The sequence below is a fragment of the Geotrypetes seraphini genome, chromosome 11, assembly GCF_902459505.1.
Source record: "Geotrypetes seraphini chromosome 11, aGeoSer1.1, whole genome shotgun sequence".
Lineage (NCBI taxonomy): Eukaryota > Metazoa > Chordata > Amphibia > Gymnophiona > Dermophiidae > Geotrypetes > Geotrypetes seraphini.
The window spans coordinates 140199618-140211714 of NC_047094.1; the positions used below are offsets into that span (position 1 = coordinate 140199618).

The 12097-nt window shown below is 45.4% G+C and overlaps 1 protein-coding gene across 2 annotated transcripts in view; it reads right to left on the bottom strand.

Moving 5' to 3' along the window:
- Nucleotides 1-12097, bottom strand: part of SNTA1 (syntrophin alpha 1) — a 75472-nt gene that overhangs the window by 2049 nt on the left and 61326 nt on the right. For both annotated transcript variants that reach the window (XM_033963152.1, XM_033963151.1), the window contains exons 3-7: nt 6631-6829; nt 4327-4513; nt 2227-2357; nt 1553-1749; nt 1242-1429 (exon numbers count right to left, since the gene is read on the bottom strand). In XM_033963152.1, the coding sequence (XP_033819043.1) occupies nt 1242-1429; nt 1553-1749; nt 2227-2357; nt 4327-4513; nt 6631-6829 (902 nt within the window). The remainder of the gene's footprint in view (nt 1-1241; nt 1430-1552; nt 1750-2226; nt 2358-4326; nt 4514-6630; nt 6830-12097) is intronic.

A 12097-nucleotide genomic window follows, 5' to 3' on the forward strand; every position in this document is an offset into this window, starting at 1 on the left:
AGGACTACCCAGTCTGGTGGCCAGTGAGAGCCCCAGCCGCAGCAGCCACATCACTCCCCCCATCTCCCTCTCTCCTACCCTGGGTTCTGGCACCTCCACCTCCATCCGAAACCTTTCCCCCACCACTTTATCTGAGAATGGCTGCAGCAACAATTTACATCTGCTGCCTCCACCAATCCTGGAGGCTTCCCTCTGCAGCATCCTGGGGGTGGAGGAGAGGACAAAGGGGGGATGGGGGAATTTTGGAAGAGCCTGCCCAAATGGTAGGTCTGATTAGGCCTCAGCCTTTGCATGCCATACTTAGACATATCACATACAATGTTACACCTAAAACTCTGGATTGTTCTTGGATCATTTTCAGTTTTTGGATGCTTTCCAGGCATTTTTATAATTTGTTTCAGAAATTCATTTGTAAAACTTGATAAACATGTATAGGCAAGTCCCCAGGTTAAGAACGAGCTTGTTTTTTAAACCGTTCTTAAGTTGAATTTGTATGTTACTCGGATCCTATACAGTAAAGAAACAGTCCTCAAAGTGCTGTAGTTTAAATAGGAAGAAAAGATGGTTCCTGCACACAGCTTGCAGCTGACCCGGAAGCAGTCTGGCTGACCTTCTGGCTTCCGGATCAGCTGTGAGCCGCATGCAGGAACCAGCGGCCATGGCTTTGTGAACAGAAGTGCCACTCCGAGGAGGAGAGCCAGCCAGAGGAGGTAAACACTCATGGGAGGCAGCATGACTTTGGGACATGGAATGGAGGAGGAGGGGGTGCATTGACACAGGAAGGGAGAGGCAGGACACCGGTTCGTAAGTCGGGCATTCTTAAACTGGGGACTGCCAGTATAAAATTTTTATAACATACAAAATAATTCAAAGGTTTTATGTGCATTTTGTTTACTTATTTATACAACTTATATGAACGGCAGTTCTTGAATGGAGCGTGTTACCTTACACAAGATCCCTATGCGCTTATTCTATACGGCAGCACGTAGGTGCTTTAGGGCCTAACTGCGAGAGGCAGGTCTCCAATATATGCACGCAGCCACTGACCTCGCTTACATGACTGCCTAATTTAAGCACAACGATGCCAGCTTACACTTGCATTCCATAATGGAATTCTTACGCCAAAAGATGCCCAGTTATAGAACTGCCCCAGGTTTCCAGGAGAGCATTCTGAGTTTAATGCTGCACCTTTAAGGCCTAGCCAGTAATACGAAAAGAGTACAGAGGAGACTCAAACCCACAATTTCTCCTTCCGTGCTTCCAAAGTCCAGATACAGCATCTTTGCCCCATCGTCAGATGACATACGCAGCTTCTCAAATGGCTGCTGGAGAAGGATTGTCTTGTTAAGGCCCGGCTCCTCCGTGCAGATTGCGAAGCCCTTGTCAATGTGGATGGACAGGGAACATTCCCTCCCATTCCAGGTGCAGGCTGCAGGAAAAGATGGAAAAGAAAAGGATTGATTTAATATATCACTTAGCTCAGAGCTGTCTGGGGATGGGCTGGAAAGGTAGCATTGTGCCTGGATAGTTCTGTGTCCCGTGAACACCTGACCTGTGATCACTTCCTGAATCAGTTCGGCGGCTTTGTGACAACCGTCCACCAGCACCCGAGTCCAAGTGGCTAGGTCCCGTTGTGTCTCCACACTGAAGAGATGGGTCTCGATGCCTTTCTGCGTCCCAGAGCGCAATGCAAAGGACAGCTCTGCATCGTATAGAAGGGAGCCTTTGGATGGGCCTGAGTGCACCAGCCTAAAGGGACAACAGAAACAGAACAAAGTTTATTCTTCTTGTTAAAATCTACCTGAAATCCTAAAATGTAGGAAAGAACAACACTGTGACCTAATGTGTTAGAAACTTTCCATTCTAAGGAGTCATTTACTAGCAATTAACATGTGCAAAACCATTATTGCAAATTAGAAATGTGCAGCCAGACACTTAACTTGCTCCCAATCCGTCAGGATAAAACTAGCTAATGCTGAGAACAGATCAAACCCCAGGAGTACAAGAGCGATGTAAAAGGAGGGGATGATGCTGGGATCCCAGTATAAACGAGGCAGTTACTGGACAAACTGGCACCCCTTTCCTTGTGATCCTCTGTGTTTGCAAACTGACCCCATCTCCCCCCGAGGACTGGTACCCATGGCCCTGAGTAAAGGAAGATTATGGGAGGGGGCAGATGATGCCAGTTATATATCAGACCGCAGACATGCAGGAGCGCTGCCGTACCTGCTTGCGATGAGTGGATGGCACTGTGCTGGTTTGCTGATGGCGTCTCTGCTCTGGGGCAAGTTGCTGTAGAAAAGCAGGTCTTTCTCCGTCACAAGAGCCAGAACATTCCTCTTCCCATCACCGGGGAGCTGGAGACAGAGACAAGCCTAGGTTATCCTACACACAAATGGCTAACCTACGAACTCTAACACACCTGGGCCTCTGACCTGAGATTTTTTTAGAAATTAAACAACCCAAAATTCAAGAGTTTGTTCACATTACTGGATGATTGTCATCACTGCTGCAGTAGAATACGGGCTGAGGTTTTGTGACTCTCTTTGCTGGAAGAAGGGAACGGATTTAGGTTTCACTTGTGGCTCCAGGTGCCTGAAAACTTACAATTAAGTTTGTACGAGTATCTGAGACACATTAGCTTCAGTGGAACTGCTCCATCCATTAGTTTGTCTCCTGCAAACACACTCCCACAGGACATGGCAAAAACGGCTCGTATTCCTATATCTAGATAACGAATGTGATAAAATATTCTTCCAAGAGGAGGGCATCTTTCCACCAAAACAGTCACATCTGAAACAATTAATTAGTATCCCGGTGAAAGAAACCACGCTGCTACTCCTTGGGTTTTTGCCAGCTACTTGTGACTTGGATCGGCCTCCATAAAGACTAGATGGACCATTGGTCTGACCCAGTGGGGCTATTCTTATGTCCTTATGTCTTGAATAAGAATTACGAAGCAGTGAAAAGTCTCTCCCCAACAGTTCCTAGAATCTTTTAATAAAGCTTGTTCAGAGGTTGCACCAATGGGGCTCAATGTCTTACCACTACATAAGAGGTGAGCCTCCCACTGGGACTAGTTTTGAACTCGGGGTCCATCGTCACGCAGCGAGTGGTGGACACCTGGAAGTAATTGCAGAATCCACCGTTCTAGGATTTAAGGGTAAACTAGATGCACATCTCCTTAAGAGTGGCATAGAGTGATAAGGGTAAATTAGATGCGCATCTCCCTTGAGAAGCATATGGTGATATGGGGACTAAAACTAGGCCAGGGTACAGCTGGCGGGGCCTCCGCGTGTGCAGATCACCGGACTTGATGGACCCAGGATCTGATCCAGAGATGGCAATTCTTATGTTCTACAAATTTCTGCATCCAAATTTATGCTTAGCAGACGAATTTGCCTGCAAAATTTATAGGAAAAGGTCAGTTGCACACACAGTTTCATAATTGGCTGCAAATTGAAGGGAACAGCACTCTATTGTCCCTAATTAATTCCAACTAGCACCAATTAGCAATGTCTCTCCAACTATTCCGCAAGCAACTAAAAACTTGGCTTTTCTCTAACATGTAATTCTATTTTCCCCCTTACTCTTCCTTTCTATGTATAAGCTCATGTAAACCTTTTCCTTTCTCTTCTTATATTTAAGTTCTTGTAAACCGTGCCGAGCTCCACTTCCGTGGAGATGATGTGGTATATAAACTTAAGGTTTAGTTTAGTTCAGTCATGCCCTTAGTCACTACTCTAGAAGTTGCATCCGTAAATTCTATCGATTGGGGATGTGGCTAGGATTTAAGCATGCAGTTCTAAAATATTAAGAAGGATGCATGTAACTGCGAATGGGTAGGTGAAAGCACCTACACCAACCCTTGACACAGACTATTTGCCCACGGAAGTTCTGCATGAAAGCGCCCACCATCCAGCGCTTAAAGTTTGGATCTTCCAAAGTCTACTATATGTACGAGATCTATTTGTATTCATTACTTTCTTTGCATGCAAATAAGTCATAACCTCAAGGTGCTCAGGCTACAGCCTCAGCATCTTGAGGTTGCGAGTTCAAATCCACTGCTTCTTGTGATCCTGGGCAAGTCACTTAATCCCCCCATTGCCCCAAGTACATAAGATAGATTGTGAGCCCACTGGAACAGACAGGGAAAAATTCATGTCAACCGTTCTGAGCTCCCCTGAGAGAAGGTATAGAAAATTGAATAATAAATGAATATTCATTGTGGAAATCTAGAAAACCAGGCTGGGTTGTGGACTGGATTTGAGGACCCCCCTGTGGTATGGGCATCCTTTGTTGCTCTTCAGAAATATGAGCTGTTACCTGTTCTGTCAGCCAACCAAGGTGTTTAATGTCTTTCCCCAACAGCCCCTTCAGCTCTTCCTTCACCTTGGGGGTCAGAGCACCGATGTTCGTTTGGATAGCGTTGAACCAGAAGAGGGCTGCAGCTTCATCTTTCGCTCTCAGAAAGAGAGAAACCCGCCCATCTGCTGAGCAAATCTGCAGATACCTGGTCAAAAACAAAGTGGCTACTGTTAACGTGGGAACCATTCTGCTGAAGATATGTAGAGTAACTTGGTATGAACATAAGCGTTGCCTTACTGGGACAGACAAAAGATCCATCAAGTTTCTAACAGTGGACAATGCAGGTTAAAAGTACTTGGCTGCATCTCAGAGTAAAATAAACAGTGAATTTTCTCAAATCCATCTTAATAATGGCTTATGGACGTTTCTTTTAGGAAATTATGCAAACCTGTTTTAAACCCTGCTAAGCTAACAGCTTTTACTACATTTTTGCTTTTCAAAACTATTTTTCAAAGTCAGCGATATCTAATCTAATCTTCAATTTCTTTATCGCACTATACCAATAAAACTGGAATTCTGAACTTGCAATATGGACATCTAAATGCTCATTTTCAGATGTCCAAAACAAAAATAGAGCTTCTAAAATAAACACCATAATGGGAATTGCAGCACTTTGTCCATTAGATGGCAGTGTTGTCCCACTAATATAGCCACAGAACAACATCAGACTCTTCTCTGCACGATTCCCAAGTTGCCTATCCACTTATGTCTTCTGTAATCCTAATGTAACCCAAAGATTACTCACTAACACTATCTTGATTGTAAACCCCACTGAAACCCCTAGTTGAAAATTGCAAGATATAAGAAACTGTCTGGTATGGTATGGAATTAACCAGGCAAATCTATTATTTTCAAATACAGTCCGTTCTTGTTATTAGTACATTCGCAAGCCGCAAATTCACCTATCTGCAGTTCCATCAATTGCATCCAACTTCCCCATTTGTGCCGCTGTGTTTGTGTATTCATGAATCTTTGCTTTCACTTTCACCTCGTGGTCAGGATTTGCTTCCAAATATGGACCCCAAGCATCCGGAAAGAGAATTACAGGAACTTAACCCTATTTTCCCACAGGTTCCACTGTTTACTTTCTGCAGTTTCCTTCCAAAATCCACCACAACCACACCCACACACTCTGACTCAAAACCGGCGTTGTCCAGGATGGGACGTGCACAGTTCTGGCAGTATTTTAGAACAGGACCTGCCACCAGCTACTTTGTCTCCCCTTTTACTAAACCGCAATAGCGGTTATTAGCGCAGGGAGCCGCACAGCTCCCGATGCTCATAGAGTTCCTATGAGCGTCAGGAGCAGTGCGGAGCATTCAGCGCCAGCTCCCTGCGCTAATAACCGCTATCACGGTTTAGTAAAAAGGGGTTTGTTGGTTGTTCTCCACTCTGGATAAGGATGGACTATAACAGAGCTTTTTTTTCTAAAATACAAGTCCAATTTTATTGTTATATCACATGTTCTATTGAAAATCCTAGTGGTTACAAAAATATAATCAAGGAAAAAACATTACAAACAAAATACAAAATAATTAAAAAATACAGTAGAATTATCAATATCATCTCATAGGAATTCTGTGAGCGTTGGAGCATTTACCTCTCCAGTCCGTGGTAGAAACCTCTAGCTAGCAAAAATGATTTATGAGATAAGGGATTGCAAAAGCTTGAATTAATATGGCCTTTGTCTTTAAGTTGCTTTGAAGGGAAGAATTCAGGTAACTGGGAAGTGTCAAAAGAAAGGTGTCTGGGTGAAGGAATAACCAAGAGAATTTGTGGCAAAGGCCCGTGTGTTTTGCAGGGGCAATAAAGGGATCAAAGAATCAGAAAGAAAACTAGACACACCAGAATCGTGAACCTGGCGTCCAGTATTTCATTAGTTATTGGAAGGCAAAGTTCAGCCATGAAGAAAGGAATAGCCATGACCAAATTTATGTTTGACATATAATAATTTAGTAGCTGAATTCTAGTACTGGGAGACCCTGGAATAGAGAATTGCAATAATCGATCTTGCAAATAATCAAGGAGAGAAGTAAAATTTAAAAAAAGCACAAACTCAGCAAATGTATTTCAAAAATTCTTAACCATGTGAGATGTGTGATTGAAATTTAAGAGATTTATCAATAGAATCAATCTCTTTTTAGTTGCTCATTAATAGGACGACGACTAAAGAGATGTTTTTCCTGCAAAAACCATTTAGAGTGATTAAGAGCAGTCTACCGCCATCTAGCCCCTCTCTGAAAACTCTTCCTCAGTTCCAACCTGTGTTCTAGATCGCCTGGGATGAAGGTCCTGGAAATGTAGCACATCCTCAAAGGCACGCTCTTTCCGTCCTTCAGATCCTGGCTGGAAAGGGGTGCAGAGCCAGGCTTCTGGAGAGGGATTGTGGCTGTGGAGTCCCAGCCTACGGACCCCCCTGAAGCATTCTTGATGAACGGCGATATTTCTTTCATATATTTCACTAGAAAGAGAAAAAAAGAGGCAGACACATAAGCACATGTTCAGAGAAATGTGCACCATCAGCTGAAGTCTTTGCAAGATTATGCTGGACCTTAAAAAGTATGTCTTTATTAAGGTCACATCCTGACCGCCCCCACCCCCTTCCCCACACTCATGCTTTACAGGTATGGGTGTACCTTGCTTGAGGTACACATAAGAATCAGCAGCCCCTGTAACTCATGAGGGCTACAGACATCTTAAAAAGCTACACCAGATTCACACTGGAAGCTGCAACTGGATCACTCAAGTCTAGAAGGAAGCAGGAAAAAAGCGAGAGACTGCTCCTAGAGAGAGGGAGAAGCAGGATAGAAGCAAGAGACTATTCTTAGTGAGAAGGGGAAACTGGAAAGTAGCGCGAGACTGTTCCTAGAGTGAGGGAGAAGCAGGAAAGAAGCAAGAGACTATTCTTAGTGAGAAGGGGAAACTGGAAAGTAGCGCGAGACTGCTCCTAGAGAGAGAGAGAAGCAGGAAAGAAGCGAGAGACTATTCTTAGTGAGAAGGAGAAACTGGAAAGTAGCGCGAGACTGCTCCTAGTAAGAAGGAGAAGCAGGAAAGAAGCGAGAGACTATTCTTAGTGAGAAGGGGAAACTGGAAAGTAGTGCGAGACTGCTCCTAGTAAGAAGGAGAAGCAGGAAAGAAGCGAGAGACTATTCTTAGTGGGAAGGGGAAACTGGAAAGTAGCGCAAGACTGCTCCTAGTGAGAAGGAGAAGCAGGAAAGAAGCGAGAGACTATTCTTAGTGAGAAGGGGAAACTGGAAAGTAGCAAGAGACTGGTTCTAGTGAGAGGGGGAAATGAGAAAGAATGAGAGACTGTCCCTAGTGAGAAGAGAAAACAGGAAGGAACAAGAGATTGTCTCTAGGGAAAGGAGGAAGTAGGAAGGAGTGAGAGACTAATCTAGTGAGGGGGGAAGAAGGAAGGGGCATGGGACTGTTCCAGTTTAAAGAGCTCTGAGTAAAAGCAAGCGAGCGGGTGTCCACCCCAAGCAGAGAACAGTCGTAAAGTTTGGTTGGTGCATATCCAAGCTTGTTTGAATGAAGAATGAAGTGCCCTGTTGGCTCATCAAGACAAAACTAGAGAAAAGAAACGACTCCTCTCTGAGCTTTGCTGAGTTACACCTTGCTTTAGGGTCTAGATGGATTTTGAAAATGTTTAGTTCATCTATCCTTAAGTCACCAAACTGGATGCCTGAAGAAAGCAGAATTTGATGGTATCAAATCTTGGATCTTTAGCACACAGAAAGATCCTTCCAAGCAGATGGGAATCTCGTCCATGTCCTCTTATAAAGAAAATCTTCTGCTCCTACACTACACAGCTGTCTACAGCAATATGATCATTGTATGTGGTTCAGATAAAAGCAGGAATGAATACAAACGGGAAAGACATGGGGAGTTCTTGTCCACTTTGTTCTAAATGCTGCCTGAATGCTCCGAATTGTTTCCAAGCCAGGGATAAACAATACTGCCTTTGCCTTCTCAGTTTGGCAAGCCCTGTCCTGAAGGCACGAGAAACATCTGGACAAAACGTTTGGACCACACTTTGTACAGACACAGATGAGCCTGCTAACATCTAATCTAATATCTTTTCTATACTGCCTTCCCCCTCCCCCCAAAAAAGGGGGGATTAAAGCGATTTACAATATAAAGGGAGCATAATGCAATAATTAAGAAGTATTCCAATTTAAGGGCCCCTTTTACAAACCAAAAGCATAAAGTATACTCCCCCATCCCACACACACACACAGATACACCCCTGCTGCCTTACTGCAGACAGACCTTAACCTCCATGACCTTATCACATAGAGAGCCACCACAACCTAGAAATGCCAAGGGTGGTCCATCCCGAAGAGTGAGATGTACTTCTTCAATGAGTTGGGGGGTTTCTTGTGGTGCATTCTGGGTATATATTTGGAAAGATCTGCCCATTGTATTTTTAACAAGCACATGCTTGTCACTCTTCCCCCTTCCCCAGTCTAGTATCTTTCCTCTCTCTTCTCCCCTTCTAGTGCATCACCAAATCTGAGGTTTCTCTCCTTCCAAGCACACACCCCTCCCAGAGAATTGCCTGCTCCTGAATCTCCCTGTCAATTCCCCACCACCACAAGCAGTCTCTATCTCATATCTCACCTCTGCCCTTTCTAAATAACCCTCCAGGGCCTGGAGTGATCCCTACTCACTCCTGTCCAAGTCAGTTCTCAGTTCAAAATGGCTGTTCAAAGTCCTACTTCAACTACCTACTAGACCACTAGGGGCCCTAAACAGGAGCCTACAAAGTGGTAAGGGTTGGGATTTGGAATGGGACTGTTCATAGAGAGGGTCTTGAGGAAGGGTAAGAAGGGAGATACTCTTGTGTAGGGAAGAACTCTTGGTTTGAGAGAATGATCAGCCAAATATTTAAGTTGATATTAGACACCCTGCATGATTAGCTACCGATTCCGTCCTTAGATTGTCTTGGTACTAACCAGATACTGCCCGGTAATCAAACACAATTTTCAGTGATGTGCCTGCTTAGAGGCCGACTATTAACCCTTTTGAATACTGAGCCGCACAAATCTTTTTTTTATCTTTTAAGAGTCAGCTCTGTGGTACTACGGGGGCTTGAGCAAATGCATTGACTGTGTCAGGAGAGAGGTACGTTCCATTGGGTTTAGCATAGAGAGTTGCGCGGGGACAGAAATCCCACCCATCCCCGCCCGTACCCGCCAGGATCCTCTCCGTCCCCACTTGTTCCCACCAGGATCCTCTCCGTCCCCACCCATCCTCACAAGGAATTACCTCCATCCCCACCCGTCCCCATAAAAAGCAGCAATTACTTCTGACAGGATCATCAATTCCACAGTTTCTTTTGCTGTTTTCCTTGTGGAATCTCTTTGGTGGAACCCTTTTTTTGTTTTCTGTTCAGGTAATTAACTTATAAACCCCCTCTTTTACTAAGGTTGACGTGTCCATTATATTATATGGACGAACCCTGCTTCCAAAGCCTTCCATCCCCGTGGGAGTCCCGTTGGCTAGAGGGAGGTCCCCGTGGGAGTCCAGTGAGCCAGAAGGGGGTCCCGTGGGTTAGGGGGATTCCCGCGATCCCCGTTCCCGTGCAGACCTCTAGTTTAGCATTCCCAATCATTTTAAAAAGTTGGCTCCTATCATTCCAGGGATTGGGCACATAAAAAGTTCCCACTGGTACTACTAAGTGATCCTGGAAACGGATGATACCAGTGCACGATAACTTGTGAACAGTTCTGCTACTCCTGGAAGGTTTATCTGCAGTATAACCCACTAAGCTGATAGGTTTGTGTGATGGTTTACATAGGAGTTTACTTCTTACTTGATATATTGCCCATTGACACATCCTATGTACTTGTCCCAGTTTTAATCTCCATCACCACCACTGGAAAGCCGTTCCATGAATTCACCCTTTCCATGAAGTCTTTCCTCAGATTCCTCCCGAGTCTGTCCCCTTTCACCTTCATCCTATGCCCCCTCATTCCAGAGTTTCCTCTCAATTGAAAGATACTCAAACAACTGTGTGTTTATGCCATGGATATATTGAAATATGTGATAATTGAATAGTTTATTATACTGAATGAATTCTATGTTTTGTAATGAAATTATGATATTAATACTTCAATTGTTAAAATAATCATTTTTTTTTAAAGATATATTGAAAGCACAGTTACTTACCGTAACAGGTGTTATCCAGGGACAGCAGGCAGATATTCTTTACGCATGGGTGACGTCACCGACGGAGCCCACGGTACGGACCTTTTTACTAGAAAGTTCTAGTTGGCCGCACCGCGCGTGCGCGAGTGCCTTCCCGCCCGACGGAGGAGAGCGTGGTCCCCAGTTAGTATAAGCCAGCTAAGAAGCCAACCCGGGGAGGAGGGTGGGACGTAAGAATATCTGCCTGCTGTCCCTGGATAACACCTGTTACGGTAAGTAACTGTGCTTTATCCCAGGACAAGCAGGCAGCATATTCTTTACGCATGGGTGACCTCCAAGCTAACACAGAGGGAGGAGGGATGGTTGGCCATTATGAAAATAAATTCTGAAGTACAGATTGGCCGAAGTGCCCATCCCGTCTGGAGAAAGCATCCAGACAGTAGTGAGAAGTGAATGTGTGAACTGAGGACCAGGTGGCCGCCTTGCAGATTTCCTCAATGGGTGTGGAACGGAGGAAAGCAACAGAAGCGGCCATAGCTCTTACCCTGTGGGCCGTGACAGCACCGTCTAGTGACAGACCGGCCCGAGCGTAACAGAACGCGATGCAAGCTGCAAGCCAGTTGGATAACGTCCGTTTAGAGACCGGTCGACCCAAACGATTCGGGTCGAAGGTCAGGAAGAGCTGAGGGGACAAGCGGTGAGCCCTTGTACGATCGAGATAGTAAGCCAGGGCACGCTTGCAGTCAAGACTGTGCAATGCCTGTTCTCCGGGATGTGAATGAGGTTTCGGGAAGAACACAGGCAAAACAATGGACTGGTTGAGGTGAAAGGCTGAGACCACCTTTGGAAGGAACTTTGGATGGGTGCGCAGAACCACCTTGTCATGGTGAAAAATAGTGAACGGTGGATCGGCAACCAGTGCATGAAGCTCACTAACCCTCCTGGCAGAGGTGATGGCAATGAGGAAAAGAACCTTCCATGTCAGAAATTTGAGCGAAGTTGTGGCAAGTGGCTCAAAGGGAGGTTTCATGAGGGCAGACAAAACCACATTCAGGTCCCAGACGACCGGAGGAGGCTTCAGAGGTGGTTTGATGTTGAAGAGGCCCCTCATGAATCGGGAAACCAGAGGGTGAGCCGTGAGAGGTTTTCCTAGGACAGGCTCATGAAATGCCGTGATGGCACTGAGATGGACTCTGATTGAGGTAGACTTGAGGCCTGCGTTGGACAGGGAGAGTAAGTAGTCCAGAACAGTTTCCACCGCTAAGGAGGTGGGATTGTGATGATGACGGAGGCACCAAGAGGAGAACCTGGTCCACTTCTGATGGTAACATTGGAGGGTGGCCGGTTTCCTGGAGGCGTCCAAAATGAGACGGACAGGCTGAGACAGATTTCCTGAAGAGGTCAGCCCGAGAGAAACCAAGCTGTCAGGTGGAGGGAAGACAGATTGGGATGTAGTAGAGACTGATGTTGCTGTGTAAGTAGAGTAGGAAACACAGGTAGAGGAATGGGCTCCCTGGAGCTGAGTTGAAGTAGAAGGGAGAACCAGTGTTGACGAGGCCACCGGGGAGCTATGAGG